At 35.4% G+C, this 22,237-nt stretch overlaps 1 protein-coding gene across 1 annotated transcript in view; it reads right to left on the bottom strand.

Moving 5' to 3' along the window:
- Positions 1 to 212: 212 nt before the first annotated feature.
- The window catches only part of EIF2AK4 (eukaryotic translation initiation factor 2 alpha kinase 4), a 39,525-nt gene continuing 17,500 nt past the window's right edge, over positions 213 to 22,237 (bottom strand). The window contains exons 18-39 of the mRNA XM_059819171.1: positions 21,875 to 21,954; positions 20,976 to 21,077; positions 20,309 to 20,359; positions 19,072 to 19,308; positions 18,376 to 18,451; positions 16,592 to 16,713; positions 15,398 to 15,447; positions 15,136 to 15,304; positions 14,528 to 14,644; positions 13,760 to 13,825; positions 13,060 to 13,230; positions 12,319 to 12,453; positions 12,082 to 12,189; positions 11,198 to 11,326; positions 9,492 to 9,578; positions 8,050 to 8,162; positions 6,468 to 6,526; positions 5,211 to 5,308; positions 3,842 to 3,910; positions 3,176 to 3,220; positions 1,932 to 2,056; positions 213 to 742 (exon numbers count right to left, since the gene is read on the bottom strand). Coding sequence (XP_059675154.1) covers positions 688 to 742; positions 1,932 to 2,056; positions 3,176 to 3,220; positions 3,842 to 3,910; positions 5,211 to 5,308; positions 6,468 to 6,526; positions 8,050 to 8,162; positions 9,492 to 9,578; positions 11,198 to 11,326; positions 12,082 to 12,189; positions 12,319 to 12,453; positions 13,060 to 13,230; positions 13,760 to 13,825; positions 14,528 to 14,644; positions 15,136 to 15,304; positions 15,398 to 15,447; positions 16,592 to 16,713; positions 18,376 to 18,451; positions 19,072 to 19,308; positions 20,309 to 20,359; positions 20,976 to 21,077; positions 21,875 to 21,954 — 2,264 coding nt within the window. The 3' untranslated portion in view covers positions 213 to 687. The remainder of the gene's footprint in view (positions 743 to 1,931; positions 2,057 to 3,175; positions 3,221 to 3,841; positions 3,911 to 5,210; positions 5,309 to 6,467; positions 6,527 to 8,049; positions 8,163 to 9,491; positions 9,579 to 11,197; positions 11,327 to 12,081; positions 12,190 to 12,318; positions 12,454 to 13,059; positions 13,231 to 13,759; positions 13,826 to 14,527; positions 14,645 to 15,135; positions 15,305 to 15,397; positions 15,448 to 16,591; positions 16,714 to 18,375; positions 18,452 to 19,071; positions 19,309 to 20,308; positions 20,360 to 20,975; positions 21,078 to 21,874; positions 21,955 to 22,237) is intronic.

Genomic DNA, 22,237 nt, shown 5'->3' with positions numbered 1-22,237 from the left:
TCTTAGGTTTAGGTCCTTCAGGTCTGAAGGAAGTTTTTCCTGTATCAGGTCTTATTCCATCTCCCAGGAAGCTGCTGCTTGATTTGAATGCAAAAGTACAGGCAGTACAAGCACAGGCAGCCAAGCTTGCAACAACTCTCTCAGCTTGAAATCTACCATCTCTTTATATAGAAATTATAACAGTAGATTTTAAAAAAAAAAAGCCACAAAGCTTGCAGTACATATTTCAAGAAGGCTCAGTAGCCAAACCTTTTATTACATTAAAAACCCTTCTTCAAAAAAGATTAAAACAGTTCATTAGAGTTGAAGGTATTCATCCTCTCTAATCCTTGAACTGAGTTTCTCATTTCAGTACTACTGTTGCATGTTGACATAAAAGGCATTCTGAAACCATATTTAAAAAAAGTTTTACACCTGCACAGCTGATAATCTCTTGTATGGCATAAGGGGCAAGAATTACATGATAATACGTATCTGTGGCTGTAGTCAGACTTGCTCCTTAATTGCTTATAAAACATTTATTTCCACTTTGACAAATCTATAGTTTTACATGACATGTGAAATTCAATCTGGACACATAAAAAGGCATTAATTGCCTGTCTTGCATTATTACAGCTTTTTGAAATTCCTTTTGACAAAACACTGTTGTCTGTTAATAAAAGCATCCCATAAAAGATGCTTTAAGCACTAAAACAAAACCTTGTATTCATCTCGGTAACTGTACAGGATAAGTGCAGGAACCCTGCAGAAGGAAGGAAAAGAGACAATTTTTAAATTTTGAAACTACAAGTTCAAAAGCTACAATACCTGTGGCAAATCTTAGTAATAAGCTAACAGCAAAGATTCAGTAGAAAAGCAGTAAGTTTTAGTTCCTTTGGCTCTGACTGTAGTTTTCCCCTTCATTCTCTTTCCATTTAGCTAGACTGTTCAGTTTTCATTCAGTGATCTGAAGGCTTACGGCTAAGCAGTGTTCTGTGTGCAGGCACCATAAGGGAAAGGAAGACTTCATCAGGGACTGCATTACATTCACACCCAATGTTGTATGGAATATTATTCATGTGTAGTAATTGGGTTCTGTTGCTCACAGCCTTGCAAGCCACAGGAAGAAAAAAAAAGTTTCACTTGATACTTAGTTGCCTTAGTAAACATTAGCAGACCTGAAGCAATTTTGGTGCATCTCTAAGAAAAAGGCACCAAAGTCAATTTTTAGTCTCATTTAAAGGTTAAGTTTATTATAAATGAAACCCACAATGGGACATAAATACCCAGGTCTCACTTAACTGTACCAGTACTTGCAACACTTGAAAATTGGAGGCTTAAAACTGGATGTGCCCAGGCTGTTTCAGCCTTGCCAGAATCCAACAAGGACTATGAGTTGAACATAAAGGTTTTTATGCTTAGAAAACAGAAATGGGCTTTACTGTACATGTTGGGAGAGCATGTATCGTGTTTGCTTAAAGCTGGGCAGTCTGTCAGCTGTGCCAGATTCCCATCATATTCCTTCAAAGCAGGAGGAATTACATGTGCTCATGAGTTTTAAAAGGCAAGCTGAGTCCCTCCCATGAGAAAAGAGGGTTACTATGTTGTAGAACAACAGTGTACCTGAATGTATATTGTTGTTCACTATTCAGTTTTATGAACAAAGCGGCAAATGAGAAAACAGTGGGAAGACATTTTAGAATTCCTTGAAAAGGTTTATAAAAATGAAAAATCTGCATGGCCAAGAATTTACATTTTGCCACAAGTGAGGATTAGATGACTAGTAAACTCTTCCCCTAGTACTTGAGGAATTATACACATTTCCTGAATATTTATTTTTCCCTCAGGGAGAGGGAAAAGGGAGGACAAATTAAGAGCAGCTTATTTAGTAAAGATTGAGTGCAGAAATAATTGAGATGTTTTATGTATCTGTAAGAGCTTAACAAATTTACCTCTTTTCCATTTTGATGCTGTAAATTTCATCACAAATTGCTTGTAAGTATGAACATCTCTGTTTTGGCCATCGTGACATCAGTTGTCTCACAGTAGCATCAAAGGCTTGTCTGTCTCCATCAAACTAAGAAAAAAAAATTGACAAGGAACCATGATACAGTCTTGCATTCTCTCGTGAAGGAAATACTTCTCTTGATAGGATTCAATCTCCTGAACATTGTGTAATGTCAATGCTCATTAATTAAACAGGTTTCAAACAATATAAACAACGTGCAACTTGATTTTTAAAAATTTTTTTAAGCAAATGTATTAAGAATTTAGTGATCAGTTTCTTAACACAGCTTAGTGATAAAAAAGGTATAAGCAATGAAAAGGGCTCTATCAGGTACGCAATGCTGTATAGAATATGAGAACTGTGGTGTAAGGGTAGTCAAAAGTGAATGATGCAAGCTGACTGTGTGCATATTTTTTCAATTTTTTTTTTTTTTTTTTAAAGTAAAAGGTGATAAATTATCTCCATGATTTGGATAGATTGGATGAACCAAGTATTTTGAAAATATTTTCAAATGGTTCACTGGGGTCTGATTACCAAACAAGCATGGCTTCAGAGCAGCAGATGAGAGGTATGAAAGTACTAAATCCATTTCCAGGCAGGGTGCCATTCTTGAATTAGTTTTTTTGCGGGATGGGGAGGCATTAATCTCTCTAATAAGAACTTCTAACTTTAAAGCTACTGCTGTCATTAGAGGAAAGAAAAGAGCTTGTCTTTGGTGGTTTTTTTTACCCCTCATCGAGCAGTTTCTGAGTTGTTAAAGGTGTCAATGTAATACTTATACATCCCCTTTTCACTAAGAGATGTTTCAGCTACTGTACTCGAACCAATTGCCTCTGTAGTTTGGGTCCTCCTTCATTAACAGCTTCAAGAAACACCTTTGTTGAAACTGCTATTAATGCTTATTGGTTTCTGAAAATTAGCAGTAAGACTTAATTTCGGTTAACTATTCTAGCGGAAAAAACCCCAGAGCCCTAATGGTGTCTTGCGTAACTTGGGCACTTGACAAAAATATTTTTCTAGCCTCAGTCAAGCTCCTTGGGTAAAAAAATACTTTTAGTTTTAAAACCTAATTCAAACTCCCTGAAGGAAAAACCTACAATGGGTGAATTTTACATTCCACTTAATTAGGAACAGAATTTATCATCTATTGTTCAATTAGAGTTTTAACACCAATACTTAATTGCTTACCTCTAATGATAGGAAGTGTATCACAGTTGCTTTTGGCAGATCTACCTGTAAAAATATCATCAAGAAATCAATACTTAACAGTTCTTCTGTTACCAGTTTGCCAACTAGAGATTAGCTATACTGAAGGGAGTCAGACTTCTTGATTTCCCAAGAAGCAGTTGTGCTGATAGAACTGGCAATTTACCAAGGTTTTAAGCATTTTAAACAAAATGTTCATGACTAATTCCATTATGGAAAGTTCCAAATAGGTACAGGCAAACAGGCAGCATGTTTCCTGAAAAGCATATACTGTTTTAAAGTCCATTGTGACATGGTCAGCAAAGTCTAAAAGCTACATATAAACAAAAGCTATGTTGGTTTAAATATAAGAGCAAACCTAGCAGGAACAAGTTATTAAATGTACCACAGTAGTTAGCATAAGTACAGCTTAAGAATTTACAACTAAATACTTGTTAAATTTTGTTCTATGCAGCTGTCCAATACACACAATCTGAGATACTTTTCAAGTATTAAAGAAACATGCCATGGGTCTTACTTATCCAGAAGTTTGGTTCATTTGGTATCTCTAAAGTGAGGCTATTGGTGGTAGTTTGTTCCAGGTAGTAACTGCATCATCCAATTCAACTAAAAATTTGAAATTAATTCAGGCTTCTGCCAAATACTTACTGCTAAAATCTCAATCTCACTTGTTTTCTGTTGCAGGCTAGAAATGAATGTCTGAAGTCTTGTTTGCACCTGGCAACAAAAGATGGGCAAAAGTAAAATACACTGCTTCTGTGCCACAGGTTGGGAACACTTATTTTCTATTTCATAGATGATGAGAACAGAAGAGGCTGCTTCTAATAGAAGACGTAGAACTACATCGTATTTAAACTAGAATTCACATTTAATATAATTTTCAGTAACAATTCCACAATAATCCTTGATGAGTAGACAGGAAGGAGACTGGGGCTGAGGCCCTCTTGCAGCAATGGTAAAGACTTGATAATACTGGTACTGTACTAAAGCAGATAGAACTGCACGTTACAATGTGAATTCTCGCACGTGTAGTAAAAACTGCCTTTCTGTTTCTGGGTGTTAGATAACTTCCCAGAGGAAAGCGAGAACCTGTGACTGGATATAGTGAATCATCTCTAGCTGAAGAAGGACAACTTATTTGAAAGCCGAACCAAAGTACTGGTCATGCCTTGTAACACTTTTTTCCAGAGCAAGCTAGTAATCCTGCAAATGTAGTTGCAGCCTTGCACTACACATTGTCTTTTGTACCTTGGAAAGACGCTTTTATATATTAAAAGCCTGAAAACAGCAAGTCTGTTTAGCTCAAAGCTCAGAGAATAACATTCACTTCTTCATTTGGGTTCCGAAAACTATTTATAGGGGGGATTTTTTTGTTGCACACCCAAATTTGGACTGAAAAAGGGCCTAAGATTACAGTTCTGTTTTACCATGTACTCTAAGTATCTTGAAGGTAATAATCCTAAATGAGCAAACTTTGACATTTCTTTTTAGCATCATTTAATCTTTTCTATGTTGTTATAATATCACATTTTAGGCAGGTGTTTGTTTTTTTGTTGTTTGGGTTGGTTTTTTTTTTTTTTTTTTTTTTTTTTTTTTTACACCTGTGACTTTTTTCTTAGACCGTTAGTTTGAGACAACATAATGAAATATATATGAGTATCTGTTACAAACATATTACAAATTAAAAGTATGCTGAACTTGCACCTTTAACACAATTCAGCATTTATTAAAAAAAAAAAAAAGGAAAAATTCCAGAACCGTGATTCCTACTAAAATGAGATTTCTAATATGTATGTAAAATGATGGCTGAGCAACAGTGTCACAGATAATCCCCAAGATCCAAAATGTTAAAAAAGGTGGTCTTTGCCTTCAGCCTTTTGTGTTTTTCATAGTCTATTTTATGAATAAAGAACAAACAGGATGTATTTGTGTAAGTTAGGCGATAGTGAAAATATGAATTCTACCATTCCTTAACTTTTAAGGATCACTTCTTAATACTTATTTGATGTGTGTGTACCTGAATTTCTTGACGACGCCTGGCACTGGCAGATAATTTTTCAGGAGCTATAACACTAACATTAGGCACTACAAGAGTTCCATGTGATTCAAATACACCTAAAATGCAAACATACAGTTTTAGATTATATTGTTTCTTTACACAAGAAGTAGCAAGAAACAGAAAATTCACAAATATTAGTAAGCTAAGATCTGTATAGTATAGGGTTTGAAAAACTGCTAAAAACCCCCAAAGTTAGTCAAACAGATAGGATAGTGAAACATGTGCAAGTAAATTCTCAAATGCTCACTTATGACTTTGAAGGACTAGTTGGTAAGGCTAAGAAATATCGTATTTTTACATCAGTGTTCCCTGAAACTAATAAAAGGTTCCAAATGGCTTGCAGAATTTTACAGAGGAATGTAGCATACCTAATATCAAAAAAAAAGAAAAGCTATTACAAGAATGAGGCAACTATTTAATGCTCAGTCCCACAGCAGGGTCAATGACAAAACAAACAATAAACCCCAGCCCCCAGCTCCCCCAAATAACACTGATTAAAATTCGAAACGGCTTACTTTGAAATCCAAATTGCCACTTCTGGCAATCACACACAAAACAAAAAAAAAAAACCCAAAAACCAAGTTAAGCAGGGCCACCTCTCTCCCTGTTATGCAAGGGGGAGGGGAAAAAGTGTTTCTTTAAAAACACACTATATCAGTACTTAATAAAATAATTATCAAAAATGCTAAATGTTATCCACACAAGTACTTGGTATTATACTTCATATACAAACTTCTATTATCAGACTAAGGACTGCAAATCTGTAGCTAGAAATGTAAAGGCATTTTCATTTGAAGAAAAAAAAAAAAATCTTAGTAGAGCAGTAGGTCAATGTACATGGGTCTCAACACAATAACAATTACGGGTCATGTCATTTTTCATCAAGATGACATTTAATTTCTCCTCAGCTAGGAAATGTTCATGATTTTTGGCTTTTCTCCCCTCCTTCACTGCATCAATGAATGCTTGTATGGGGAATATTCTGTCTGTTGGTCTGAGCACTTATTTTGTTAGTTTGGAGAAAATTTCAGTTTTACATCTCTTGGGACAACATTTGAGATAAGGAGAAAGTGTCTCTAACCAGAGGCACTGCTAGAAAACATTTTCTTGCTCTGACTTTGGTAATACTTTTAAAATCTATGTCCCAGCAATATTTTCTTACAAAACAGTTTTTAAGCAGAAAGAAAAACAGTTTGAGAAACAGAGATTAAATACCTGAAATATTAGTAAATGATCCCTTTTGATTTGGTACTGAAAGATTATCTGAGGTTTCTCTAAAAATGAACAAAGACAGTTAGGGAAACAATTTTACCATACTGAAGAAATACTGTTAACAAGACACGGTTTCAGATTATCATACAAACATATGCAAATTAAATTCTATTCTGGAACAGACAGGAAATCATACAAAATTACATTACAAAATCAGATCAAGAAGCAATCTTTATGCTTCCTATGGATACATAAAAACATACTCCCCATTATACAAGAGTGATCTAGATCCTAATACTAGAACGTATTATGAGAATATTCTAATTATTAGTCTACAACTTCTTACAGGTTTCTGTGAGATAATACTAAAGTATCAAAGTAATATTTATACTTTAAGATCACACATATTCAAAGCAGCTAATTTCAATAATTAGTTTGGATCCCTTTACTTTCCACATTCAGGATACATTAACAAAGAAATCTGCCAGTGTCATTACAATCATAGTTATTGCATTTCTCTGTTCAGTATTACCAAATAAGGGTTTTTCTATATTCTGTTCTCCCGATCTAGGAATAAGGTAACTTTTAGAAAGAATGATTTTCTCTCACAGCTTCTAATAGAACCTGTGGATCTGTCACAAAACACATGAGAATCAGGTTAGTTACGAAATTAAACGCCATGACTGGCTGAGGCCAGAAAAAGGAGAATGAAGAGGTGGGTAGCAGGAGACATCAACCACCTGTACAAACTACTGCTTGAGTACAGCATTTCCCAGCTTAACAGTTTCCTTTATTGTTAAGTCTCTTCAGAAATACTATGCATGTCAAATCTGTTAGCTTCTGAATTCTAGTTTGTCTGACTAAACCATGTCTGTTCCTGCTGCCAGTACATACATACATATTTATGTACACACACACATATATATAGATGTGTGTATAATTATATATTTACAGAGGGATATGTGTAAGTAACAGCTACACTGCTTATGCACAGGCATGACTGTAGCCTCTCCTGTGATTTCTGTATTAACTTCTATTGGTGCCAATAAATAGTAATTTCAACAAAGACAGGGTGACAGGGTGTTGCTGTGTACCCTGAATCTTTGCCTGCTGTTACTTTCACTTGTGCCAGCCAAAGTGTACAGGTGTGCTACAATTCCACCTTCATTTTTACCATATCAACACCACCTCCGAATGAAAGGAATCTGCTGCTTTAATTCTTTGATTACACAGTACATGAATGTAATGACTTCCAGTCAGTAACAAGGACTCGCAGGCAGTCCTGCCATACAAAAAAATACTGGTGTTCTAGTAGCATTTGAGCTGGATAACCACATGGCCTTTTAATTTATGAAGCACTATGGATGTCTGAATTTAACAGCAGCTAGGGAAATCAGTCTCTTAATCTCAATAAAATTCTATAACCAAGTCTTGAGCTTTTTTTTCCTCTCAAAAGGAATTCAGCAAAGCTCTTTATCAAATAAAATCAAGGTTTAACTGAGCATATCTTAAAATTATTTCATTAAAACAAACATACATTCACCTCTGATTTTGACTATTCATGTTGACAAGTTATGCTACTTACCTACTACATCTTTCGTCACAGATTTTAGTTTTCAGTTTCTGGATCAGATGGTCTACTAAGTCAGATTCTAAAATCCTTTTCTCCGTCTGTCTGTCTTTCTCAAAGGATTTCACCTATGATGTAGTACAGTGGTTCTTAAGATTGTTGATTCTTAAAATGGCATATGATAAACTTATCAAATTTAAATCAAAACCAAACTGGATTATTCACCCACTAAAGGTGAAGCAGTCAAAGGTAGGTAGGAAGCTATCATCATTACCAGTCACTCACTGCCAATTAAATCTTTGATTAATTTTTTTTTTTTCAACCAACTGATTTCTTCTGCATTTCCAAAGCTTAAACTAGCTTGGCTACTTGTATTTAGTATATGATAATTATTTTTTTAACAGAATGGTTTATAGGTGCAAATACCATATTAATAACAGCATATTTGGTTTTGGGCTTTTTTTTTAGTTAAGGAATTATGTTAGAATAAGGCTTGCCTTTCAGTTAGCAAGAGTTGGACTCAAACGTTCAAAGCTTAGAATATCTGCTTTGTCTTTACTGGAAAGAGATTAATCAGTAACACCACCATTCACCTCATTAGCATGCTCTTTGTTGGCTTTGCTTCAATAAAGCCATATTTAAAAGAACGCTCTGTAATAGTGTTGTGGAAAACATTGATATATTGCATTCTCACTGTCAAAATCTACTTGTTCATACAGTTGTTTGCTACCTCTGTTATGATGACAAGGTGAGTGGATAACAAGTGAAAAATATTATACTGGCTAGGTAACAGGGCCATGCCAGATGCTGTCAAATGGTTGCTTTTTTTCAGTCAAAGAATGAATCTTTATTCAAAGAATAATGAAGTTTTTCCTAATGGTACAGAATCAAGAATATTTTAAAACTTTTAACTTCTAAAAAGGTACCAGAACCACAGGCTGCAGAGCACAGAAGGTGGTAATTCATGTTGTGACACAGTTCAGTCTTTCCATCTTAACCTTAGCTTAGAGAGATGAGGAGCGTGGTTCAGACTCTGCCTGTTTGAACTACATGAATTTTTTTAGATTTACGTTTTAGTTATATTTGTTTTGTAACATGGAAAGCTGCCAACTGGAAAAATCACTAAGTCAACTAATTCATTTTGTAAAGTCAAAGAAATCAGAGACAACAGAAACCTTTTTCCACGTAAAGGCACCAATTACTCAAAGTCAAACAATGTTTGCACCGATTTTTGGACTTGTCCTAGAGGAAAGGAGGTCTGTGATTAACAGTGTTATGGAAGCATAAAAAGCAGGCTTCTTCAGAGGAACTTTCTACTACTTAACAACTGAAACTGTATTTACCTGAATTCCCATCTACTGAAATACTTTATTGACAATAACCATCATCTTAAAAAAAGTACAACAAAAGATTATAAATCTGAAACACCATCAAGCATCCTCTGGTCCCACACTTACCTTCACATGACTTCCTTCTTTATCTGACACAAGAGCCACATACGTAATCCCAGAGCATCTGCAATATTCCTGTAGTTCTTCCTGGGACTAAAATGGGAACAGGGGAAGGGGAACGGGACAGAAATTGGACAGATTATAAAATGATCACTTAAGTAATCAAACTGTCCTGTCCTTAATTAAAATAACTTGATATGCAACAGTTACACTGATTATATAAGCTTCTGAGAGAGGAAAGCTTTTTTAACAAATCCAGGAAGTGAAACTTCATTATGCGTATATTTATCCACCTAATGCTCCCTAAAAACTGAAATCTGTTTAAGTCTACACTGCACAGAGAGAATGCCTGGGCCCTGCAGTCCTAGTTCCCACATGGAAGGGCTAGCTGGATCTAGAAGTGCAGGGTCTAAATAACTGTAAAAATGTACAATGTAACGTCAATCAAACAGTTACCACCCCACTGTCTGCAGCTTTGAGTAACAGCTCAGTCCTTCATGACTGGTACTCTGTCGTGAAAGCTGACTCCAGCTGGGTTTCATGTAAACCTGAGGCTGACTTACATCATTCTCAGTGCTGACCTTACTGAAGGGCTTGCTATGCTGACTTAGCAGTGGGTTGCAGGACAGCATTAGACAGAGGCAAGAACTACCCAAATCTTCATTCCTTAAGAATTGCAAAAAGAAGAGAACCCAGGGTGATCATAGGAAAAGCATAGTGATCTGGATTTTTTTCAGTTCTGAGGGATTGAAACTGCTGGAAATGTTATGGCAAAAGATTTCAAAGAAGTCAGGCAATTAAGTGATTGAGCTCAAAACTGTCTGCTCTGCAGCACATGACTCAGAATGGGCAACTGCACAGTGTGTCTTTTGTTAGTCATCCGCTGGCATACTTAAAGGTGAATCAGACTCATAATCCTCAGATAACCGCCACCACTATTAAAAATAGACTTCAGCATCGCCATGTAGTTCGTAAGTCTGGTGAGGTAGCAGTGGCTAAAGGTCTGCTTGGTTTCAACTGGAGGAAAAAGGGCACAACTCAGTTTGCCACTTTCTCTCCCTCCTACCACACATCTCTCCGGGGACTACATGGGGACCCCACAGCATATGTAGTAGCTCAGTTTACTAAACTTTTTCTAACAGTAGAACCATGTCAGTATTCCTTCTGTACCTGATAGTCTTCAGCCATCTGGATATATTTAAAAGTTGATGCTACTGTTCTGCTCCAGACATGCCCTTTATTAAGGATTAACTCATTAATTCAGAGATCCTACTTGCAGCCCTCACTGAAAGGAAGAAGTATTGCCTTCACTGGTATAAAATATGCTTCTGCTTTGAAGCATCCTCATGTCGCTTAATTGGAACTAACTGGCCTCATTTTAAATTCATTATGCGACTTTCCCCCTTGATTTCAATAGGCCTTGGACTCCACACTTGCTGTATAATTGGGGAAGGTCACTTAATTCCTCTGTGCTCTGAGAAGCGCATAAAGATCCTCCATCACACTTTTAAATACTCTGGGAGGTAGAGAGGAAGAATGCTGCAAGGCCAGTGAGACTCTTAACATTATTGTATCTGAATAGCACCCTGCATGCTCAGTTTTATGAGTCTGTAACTCAATAAAAACTAGAAAAAATATTGGAAAAGGACGGTGAAACTGCACTAATCTTAGAAAACAACAATATAGTTAACAGATGGAGATAGAAATTCTACCTGGGACCAGTCATACATTATTTCGGCTGGAATTCCTGCAGTCCAGAGTTTCTGAACAATATTGATAGCTCTACCCATTGACATCTGACCAACACTTACAACCAGCAGGTCACACGAGCTGACAGAAACCTGAAGGGAAAGTAAAAACAAGGGGGACAGTATTAGCCACAAGAATACTTTTCCCCTTCATAAGGCAGTTAAAGTAACAGAGAAAGATAAATATATTAATGTTCTTAAAAATGCATCAAGCTGAAAAAAACCAAAAGGTTAGATCCACCTCCACCAATCTACCTAAGCATGTTTGAAAGTTACTGAAGCTTAATCTTTGATGAAAAGCATCTGCACAGCCTCAGCTTGCAAAGTATCCTAGCCTATTCTGTCCTTTCCTTCCCACTTTGCTTAGCAATGTTAATTTATTCTTATAAAGTTAATAAAATACACATTCCCCAACCGAGTGAAATTGTGCGACACTGTACAAAGTAATCAATTTTCTTAAGCTTCCTTCTATCTACACCTTCTACACTTTTATAAAGGGAGAAGTGGTTGGTGCAAAGTAACACTTACTAGCTAAATATCTACAGTTGTACTCTTTTCATCTGAAACAATCCACAGGCTGAGAAAAAGGTCCCATTTAAATTAAAAATGAAAGGGTATAAGCCTGAAGAACCTCTCTTCTCCTGATTCTTATTTTACTAAATAATTCTGTGTAGAGAAACACAGAAGAAAACAGGTGATCTTGATGTTTGCTGTCTATTTCAGTATGGTAATACTTTGGAACACATCTGAACATCTTATTTTTTGCCCATCTGTGGCTACAATTAGGTTACTGAACTGTCAGTAGAAAACAAACAAAAACCTCCACCTCCCAAAAAACAGAGACTTACAGAATCCTCCACACTGGAAACAGCAGCAGTTATTTTATCTATAGCTATGCTGACTCCAACAGCTGAAGGAACTGGTCCTACCATTTGCGGCCCTCTGAACTGTGGAATCTCAAAACAAGACAAAAAAAAAATGGAAGACCTAATTAATGATCTTTGAAAAATGTCAAAAAGATTTTTAATGTTTTCTTTTTTTTTTTTTTAAATAATCTAAATTCATTAAAGGAGATGAGCACATACCAGATGATCATATCTGCCCCCTGCAGCAAGAATTTCAGGCACAGTTCTTTGTCTTCTTTTGATGTATGCTATAAACTGAAAGATAATACCATTGTGCTGCTGTATTTTGTAAACTAGTCCCAGATTTATAGAAACCTGTAAAATAAAAATGGGTATGTGTACAAGACCTTTACCAATATTACCAGTTAATATAATTAATTTCCTATTAGCAGTATGGATTGAAAAACACTGTTCTCACATAAGGAAGACATACGGAAACACTCTGTATCTCCAAAAGGTTAAAATACACTTAAAAATAAGGAAATGATGCTTTAATCTTAAAGCATCCCAAGAGATCTATAGCACAAAACCCAAACAGCAAGCCTCAAGGAAGGTGGAGGAGGGGAGGCCTTTAGTAGTCATCAGCTTTCTGTATTTTTAAAATATTTATAGTTTGTGTCAAAATTTAAAAAAAATCCTTTAGCTCTAGGTAATGCCTTCCATCTTGGGGGGGGAGGGGGGGGGGGTGTCAAGTCTGTGTGTCATCAGATAGAATTTAAGCCACAGACTTCTGATTGGAAGAGGTCTTATTCTTAAAATGCGTCCTTAGGGAAAAAAAAAAAGCCAGTATTATTACTTGCCATCAAAAGACATTTTGATGTGTTTTTTCTATTCTAAAATATCATTGCTTTGTTTCCTGGCAAATTACAAGGCCCAGCAGCCTGTAAATCCATTAATTTATTAGCAGAGTATTTTACGAACCTGAAGTTTTATTCCAAGTTGCTTTAACAGACCAATGATTTCCTCTAAATCCTTCATGCCATGCTTCAACAGCTGAGTGACACCTGGCTTTTGCTTTATCATTGTGTTTAAAAATGGGAATACGTTACTTGCGTCTCCCTTCTGCTCAATGAATCTGTAGAGTCGAGAAAGCTAAAAACAAAAATCAAATAAAAAAAACATAGGTAGCACCACTGACAGCGCTCATAAAAAATATTTGACTTGGTGTAAGTAAAATATCTGCCTTTTTTGCTTGCTTTGCCCAGCAGCCTGTTTTTACCTAATGAGTTGAAGAAAGGAATGGACAGGCACAAGTTTCATCAGGGTGTCCAGAAGTTACCCTCAACTCTTTATGCACATTCATTAACATTTGCAGACAAGTTTTTTTTAAAGTTTCTCTCAGTTTGTTTTACTAAACACCACTGTACAGTATTCCATTTACCCTTTAATTTTTTCCACAGTCTGAAAGATATGTTTAAAAGAAGAAAGAAACTTGGACAGTTGCAATACTGACTTCCAGAGAGAACAGAATCATACCACTTCCAAAGAGACTGATCTATTTTGAACAGCAGATGTAACAGTTTGTTTTTCTTACTCTGGTTGATTAAATTGCAAAGTAAATAAAATCTTACTGACTTATGGCAAGTTACAGGGAAATTAGCACTGAATTAAAGTTACTTACACTATTTGATGTGAGAGAAAGATTACAGAATTTGGCTTCTACTTCTCTTTTAGTTAGCTTTTCAGTCTACAAGAGAAACAAATTCAAATGTATTCAACAACCGAGTTACCAAAAAAACCCCAAACAACTATTGTTGAGAAGAATTAAAACACAATTTTCCAATACCTTCAATTAAAGGTTGCATTACAAACTGCAATAATACTGTAAAAGAACAAAACCAATAAATAGCACATTTCCCACCCATCTTGTAGTGAGGCCATATTTGGCTTGGTTTCAAAAAGCAGCAAAAAGTATAAAAATACCAACTTTGTTGAAAAGCACTTCTGCATAAGTACTGAAATGCTTATGTAAATTAATAAACAAAAAAAAAAGAACAAAATGAAATAAAACAGGTATTTTGTTGGGATTTAAACACTACCTTAATTATTCAAATGAATTTCATCTATTTTCTCTGCTTATAAGGTAGAAAAGACCAACATGATATTACGATACATTTTGAAGTTTTTATTGAATAGCCTACCAGTTCTTAATTATACAGGTGAATAATTTTCTCATACATACACATTTAAAACTCATCTTAAAACACCCCAATCCAGAAGTAACAGAAAAGTTATTAATCTAAGTTTACAGCCCAAAGATAGCCAGCCTTTTTATATATCAACAGGATATTCCTTGTTATGCTGGCAATGGGCTATTACTCTTTATTAGAGATAGCTCCACAAAATATACTCTACAGTGATGACTACAGAGATTAGACTAATATCTTACCACAGCATCATACAGAATGATGTAGACTTGATTGAGTTTATCCTCTGGTATCCCACAGTGCAGAAGTATAGCTTTCAGTAAGGCAGTGTGGTTCAAGTAAATACTGTAATTTCTTTCCTAACGAAGGGTAAAGGAAGAAAGAAAGGAAGAAAGGGAAAAAACCAAGTTTTACTTGCATTCCATTTTGCTTTAAAAAAAAAAAAAAAAAAAGAGGTTTCCTAAACATTTAATAATAGTTCAAAACTAACTTCTGACCTCTACTTCCACCACCTTACCTTCCATCTGTAACTAAAGAATGGCAAGGCTTGTCCCATTCTACAATAATCACTTGCCTGACAGAAGAAAAATGTTATTTCAATGGCACTGTAAGGATTCAATTAATACTTCCTTTGCACACAAACTTATGCTTCATTTTAAGTTTACCTACGAAACATATTTTTGATGTAAATGACAATGTTATATAACTGACTATCGATAAAATGCGAAAACAGTTCTGTACTTGTTAAGGTTAAAGGAACTATCTTTTTTAAACACATTAGACTAAATATTTACTTAGATTAAAATTTTAGGATGGAAAAGAGAGCAAAGGGGATGATTAGAGAATCTACCTGTAGCACTGAAAACTCTTGAATGATTTCTGAAATGGCATAAATTGTTTCTGCTATAGGCAAAAAGCTATTTCCAGTAGATGTAATGATGTCAAATGCACATTCTAGGAGTTCTTTGGGATGACAGCGGTCTAACTTCCGAGGTCTGAAAACTCGCTCTATACAGTATCTAAAGGAAACATTGAAGAACGAATCAGCATCTTCAGTGGTTACTGTCATAAAGCATGGCACCTGTGCAAAATGTCATCTCTATGTCCCTTACCTTTTCAAGTTTGATATGTTATTTCTAGCTACAAATCTTGCAAAAGGAATCTGAAAAACAAAATACATGAAAATTGTTGAAACAAAACATTGTCTGACTAGGCTCTGAAACCGGAGATGAATTAATACCGTGCAGTAACACTTGTACTCTCACATGTGTAATAATGCCTTAAATATTTGCCATAGCCAAGTAACATTAATCTAATCATCCTTGCTGCAAATTTTAAATAAAACCATCCCCCCCTGCGAAGTTCCTAGAAAAGCTTGGAAAGTGACACAAGGACATTTCTTAATTACCCTAATGCATGCAAAATGCATCATAAATCGACTACGAGTCTATTAAAATGTACAAGCAGGTATTTTGCTGTCTATATAAAGATATAAAGGAGTATTTTTAAAACAGATCTTTGGTCAACACATTTTCCAAAACAAGTAATTCCAACAGAAATACCAATTTTGCAGATCCTGCACAAATCCTTAACTGAATCGTATTTTATAGCTTGATGCTATAAATACAAAGGAAGGGTGAGTCAAACTGACCTTAAAAATTAATGAAACGGAATATAAAAAGTCAGGTTCTTTAACAATCAACAATAAACAAAAAAATATAAACTTAAAGCATTTATGTGTTAAATTAAGTGCAAGGTAATAATTAGGCCAACATCACATATAATTGGGTATTACTGATAGAGGAATCCCAGACAGTAAAATTTAAACTGAGCAAACAGCAATTCCTCTCAAGAGTAGAAAGATGCTTGACAACATCTGTTTGAGGCACACAAAACTGGACAGACTGTTACCCACACTCTCTATAAAGACATATAAATAAGAAAGGGATGGGAATATTACAGTTTTCACTGGTCATTGGAAAAGTCTTGTCTCTTACATGTGCAAGGAAAAAAAACAAAAACCAGCAGTGACAACTACCACATAATATGGCCTTATTTTCACCTATGTTAAAAAGGAAAAGGAAAAAAGAAAAGTCTATTTCTTCCCCATGTGGTCAGGGCTCCAGCTGTCAAGACCAGGAGTACGGCACTAAGGAATACAGGAACAGACACTGAAAGACACACTACTTCAGCAGTCAGAAGAAGTATAAGACTAAACCAAATTTGTGACTAGCGAATCAAAGGTATCTACAAACACCACAGCACTCTTCAAACCCAGCTTTGCCTGCAGAGATGATACTACTTACTCGAAGGTCATAAGGAAGCATTACCAGCATCCCACTGTGATCCATGAAATATGAAGCTTCATTATGTTCGTAGAGTTTTTTATTTCTGGGCATTAGCAGTGGAGTATGCAGCTTTATGGCTCCTGCACAAAACCAGTAAAATACTGTTTATCTCCCATTTCAGAAGTAACATCTGCTTTTTACAAACTCATGAAAAGCCTTGCAGGGCCTAATAATCTCAACCTTTTAAAAATTACATTATTTTAAGTTTCCTTAATAGACTTCCCTTTTCCACTGTTTAAAGAAAGCTGTCAAACAAACTTTGATGTTCTGTCTTGCACGCTTCTTGGGCTCAGCAGGCAGCCCACAGAGAAACAGAGGAGAACTGCCAATTCCACAGCCCCAGCAGAATCCTCACCTTGCCCTCCCTCTTTAAACATCACCTTTCACAGAAGCATGCACATGAAACAGATGAGAAACGCTACAGATACCAGTAGTACTGTTTTGGTCTAGAGGCACTTCCACAGAGAACAAATATTATTCACACATCTTGCATCCTGTGTCTCACAAATGAACTAGAAGTGTTTACGGTTCACTTTAAAACCTCATAAATACTTTTTCTGGCTGTATTTTGCAACCATCTATCTGTATGAATCCAATCTTCATTGAAACCTTACTATTAACAAGAGTATCACTAATCACTGAAAAATACTTTTGTGTTTTAAAATTCTCTACTGATTCTCAAACAGCTATTTTATTATAGAAGCTTTACTTCAGTCTTCAATTAGATGTCAATAAAAACATTTAAATCCGGGGGAAAAAAAAAAGCCCCAAATACAAGCCCCAAAGCTCCTAACCATTACAGATGGTAGATACAATCCAATGTAAAAAATACATAACCAAAACACCCAAAATATTTTTCCAAAAGAATGAAAACATTTCAATCTCTAAAATCCTGACAAACACTTTCCAAAATCTGTAAAGCTTTAAGGGGAAAGCAACTTCTCCTTACTTGACTTTGCATTTCTCAGTTTCTCATTCTTTTGTATTGACAAACACTGATCATGCTTAATCAGATCATGATACATTAGGAAATGTGCCAGCTTCTATTTTAAAATTCTCTATTTTTATATAAAATATTATCATGAACACCTATAAAACAATACAATTTATAACATTTCAAATGTGACAATGTGTGCATAAATTTTCTTCCTCTCAAAAACTAACTTTAAGCACATAGAATTACTAAGGACTGGATAGAGTCCTGGAAACAAAAACCACCAGAGACTACAAAACACCATGACACCAGCTCTGACTCAGGAAGTTCCTAAACAGCAAATCATTGCTAAGAGCAGTTACCACTGAAAGTACCACTATACACTTGCTCTGTTTCCCCTCCCTTTCTTAGGCCATTCCCATTCTGGCTATGTTCAGAGAGAGGTTACTGTGCTACATGGATGCTTGGTCCTTCACTACAGAGCTATTCTTGCATTCAGATCTAGATTTTACGTAACACTCCCTACCTCTGAAAGCTCATACAGACTTATCAGAACAACCAAATACATTCGAAGATTTAGTTAAGATTTTCACTGTTCTTTCTGTAGAAAATTGATATCATTCAGATTTGAAGTTAACAGCTATTACTGGGATACCGAAATAAAAGCAGAAACCAGTGTAAAACTACAAGTGATAAGCAACTACTGAACACATTTTCTGACTCATATGATAGCAGTAAAACCATTCCATTCTCTTAAATCCATTCAATCACGAAAAAGGAGATGAATGACTTTTGTAAACACACCCACCGTGTCTTTTAAATATCCGGCTGACAATTTCACATACATGCTGCTGTATCTTGGCTGCCCAAATAGAAAAACTACCCTGAAACCATCACAAATAAAAAGTACATATATAATTCATATGCCATGAGCACTCCATGTAATACAGGCAATCATTCCATGTAATACAAGCAATAAGCATTCTGCTATCTCATCCCACTGTAATAAACTGTAATGCTTACATAATAAAAAATAACTACAGCTATACAAAGCATTATTGTACTGGATTACCTTGTATTTCTTTAGATTTAGAAAGATTTAAGAATTGAGAATCCAAGAAAGATTACTTTGATTGCCATGATTAGAAAAGGAAGAAAACAGTCAGAGGCAACACATTCTGTTGGCAATCAGATGCAAGTACCATTAGTTTGACAGAAATTCAGAGTAAAGAAAGTAATCATCTGGACATAAGCTTAAAGCTTTAGCTGCTGCAATCAAACACTGCGTATTTCTTCACTGAAGAATGAATGTAAGGTTTAAATAGGAAGTGGTTATTCAAGCCCACATAGTACAGATTGTAGCTTTAAATGGGAACTAATGTGAAGGTTAATCTTAAGAGATCATGTAATTCTCTCAAACATGTTAGAGTTTACCCATATAAATATTTTTTTAAAATCCAACACAGGAAAAGAAACTCCACGCATCCCCTAAACACCTACAAACCTTCAGGATATCACTGTCATAGGTATAGTCTATAGCTGGAGATATACGCTGTGAAAATATCTGACTCATCATAGTCCGGTAGGCCTTTCCATCCATGTTTGCTAAGGTATGGTGGAGTACTTCATGGAGTTCAGACTCTTCCATTTGTGGTGGTGGAAGATGTTCACTTTTTAACAGTTCCACAGCTGTTGGTCGTGCTGCAGGATCATGGTTCAGGAGCCATGTAATAACCAATCTCTACAAATTAAATCAAAATTTTATAGTTTAGAGTATCTACAACAAACTTCTTAGTCACAGCACATTAATAAAAAAAACCTATGAGACTGTACTGGGGACAAAAAAAGCAGAATCTGAATCTTGGGGTAGATATTTTTTGCTTATTAAATTCTAAATATTTTTTATTGTGTTATTATATGAATAGAATTTACTAACACAAAAAATATTAGAAATTATTAAAAAATATTAGAAAATTAGAAATTATTTCTAATTTTATCATGCCTCCTGGGATGATAAAATACGTAGTATCCTTTATTGTTCTATGTTATGCTAGCTCTGGCATCTCTTTATCAACAAAGTTAAGAGAAAGCAGAATCATATGCGTAACAACAAAGATTTGAGAGTTACAGGTATTAAAGAATGGGGAATCTTCCTGGCGAATTTCAGTAAACTGTACAAGATGGAAACATTTTTACAGTACTATGAACAGGCAGACTGCTGTTTCACAGGCATAACAGACAAAAAGCTAATGCTAATGGTCAACAAAAGAGTCCACTAGCACAAGGAAAAGTTATCTACATAGTCCAGGAAAGATTACATTGCTCCTTATCACTTCATTTCTCTGCCACGGAGGCATCCAGAACAGCTCTTGGCAGCTCTTTTCAAACTCAGAGGTGTGCAAGCTAGATTGACTGCTCTTTCTGTTCTGTGACACAGATTTCTTTCAAAAGTTTAAGACTTAGCAAGAGCCTAAAAAGTCAAAATTGTCTCTCAGAGCTTAAAAGGAATGCCAGTGAACTCTGCATTTCTTTATTATTGTGCTCAGGGAATTTTGTGGGTAAGTATATTTCCATGTCAACTTAGTGTATTCTTTTGAGATCTTTTTTTTTTTCCTTACTTTGTTCTAATATCATGTAATAAGAACTTGGCAGAGATTACTAATTTAAAATTAAGTGGGAAAAATGATAATTAATGTTTCTTGACAGGGAATACCTAATAGTTAAAAAGTCTTCAAAATTACCTGCTTTGCATGCTTGACTTCATCAAAGTCTTTAGGAAATACAATAGTGGGCTATTAAAAAAACAAAAACAAAAACCGCATTTGAATTACAACAGGTAGTTCAGCTTGCTCAGGCTAGTCTTGTTTTTAAGTTCTACATATTTAAATAAAGAAACTAAGCATTTTTATTGCCCATGGGAGGAAAAAAAAACCAAACAGAAAAAAAACCCCCCATATGGCAAATATAGTTTGAAGAGATAAAAGGAAAAAGAATGTCACTGAGATGCTTTTACGATGTTTTGTACAATGAAGATACAACCCATAATCACAAGCATTTACCAACTACAAATACCAACTGGTACCTGACAGAGACCCACCAGGTCTAAACCTAGGTGTACTAAAGCCATGATATCTTTATCTGATATTTACACCTCTAATGTTTTGCTCTATAAAAATTAATTTCACAGATAGAACACTCACTGATCGTAATACCATTAGGGAATCCACAGTGCATTAAGGGAATGTCAGTACCAGCTCCAATTTTATTCTTCACTTTTCATTATATATGTTATAAACTTTTTTTTTTAAGCACTCTCTGTGAAAACATTTTTGCTATGTTTTGCATCCTTTTACTTCTCTTAAACTATTTGATGAACAGAATTAGTATCTTTTATATCTGTGTACTTACCAGTCTTAGCTGACCAAGAACAAAGATCCTTTCTGATGCAGTACTCATGGGATGGTAAGACATTTCAAAGAATATTATACCCAAACTGAACAGGTCCACTTTCTAAGGAAGAAAAAAATGGAAACTTAAATGTAGTATCTGTGAATTTTCTGCAGAAGATGATAGCAGAGAAAAAAAATAATGTTTTGGTTAAATTTCACAGTATATTACAGCTGGAGAAAGGGGTGGGTTTTCTGTGGTTTTGGTTGTGGGTTTTTTTGGGCGTGGGGTGTTGGGGGTTTTTTTGTGGGGTTTTTTTTTTTTTGTTTGTTAAAGACACAATCCATTAAGATTTGGTAAACTTCAATGCCTTCTATCACCACCACAGCACTGCCATGATGTAAAGGACTCCCACTGTGAAAACATTCTTGCTTTGAAATTCAGCTCATTTCTGCATATAAACAGGATGAAAAAATGCACCCCCATCTCCCCCCCAATATATTTAAAAAAAGAAAAATAATAATAATAAAAAAAAAAAAATAATTAAAAAAAAAAAAATTAACACTCTAGGAATCCAGGAGAGCAATATATACTTCTTCTGATGACATTTTACCTTAACTAAAGACTATAAGATGTCTATCCTATTCATTTATAAAGGTCCTCCATGATTACCTGCTTTCAAGTTGAAGTTGCTTGCATCTAGGCATGGTCACAGCACAGACAGAAAAACAGACTTGCTCACATCCTTCTACCCTTGGTCTCTTCTCAATGGAGTATTTTTCATTCCCTTGCTTATCACAGCAGTCCCACCACACTCTGCTTCACCTTGAATTGACCTTTGTTGAGCAGCAATGACCCAAATTGTACCTGGTACCTGAGATTCCACACTACCTTTTTTATTAAGTCTACTCTAATCATACCTGATTGTACGTAGACTTAGTGCTTCCTTGGACCTCTGGGCTGACATACAGCGCAGTGCCAACCATCCCTGTCAAATTACCTACGTGGCAAAAGATCAGAGTACTAGTTTCAAGAAAGTGGGAGAGAAATGCAGCATCAAAGTCAAGGAAAAAAAAAAAACCAACCCAAAATCACTCATCTTCTCATTTCTTCTAGGTTGGAATGCAGTCCTTTTTGAGAGTCGAGAAGTTTGCAAAACAGACACTTCTTACCTTCATATGTCAAGTATCTGTGACTATCTATAGCAGCTAAACCTATCTATTGCTTTACAGAATTGTAGTAGGTCAGCACATAAATAATACAACTAAATTTCACTTTCATTA

Source organism: Gavia stellata, chromosome 7 (genome assembly GCF_030936135.1).
Source record: "Gavia stellata isolate bGavSte3 chromosome 7, bGavSte3.hap2, whole genome shotgun sequence".
Taxonomy (NCBI): domain Eukaryota; kingdom Metazoa; phylum Chordata; class Aves; order Gaviiformes; family Gaviidae; genus Gavia; species Gavia stellata.
The sequence above is the reverse complement of the archived record's forward strand: the minus strand, read 5'-3'. Positions and strand labels throughout refer to the sequence as shown.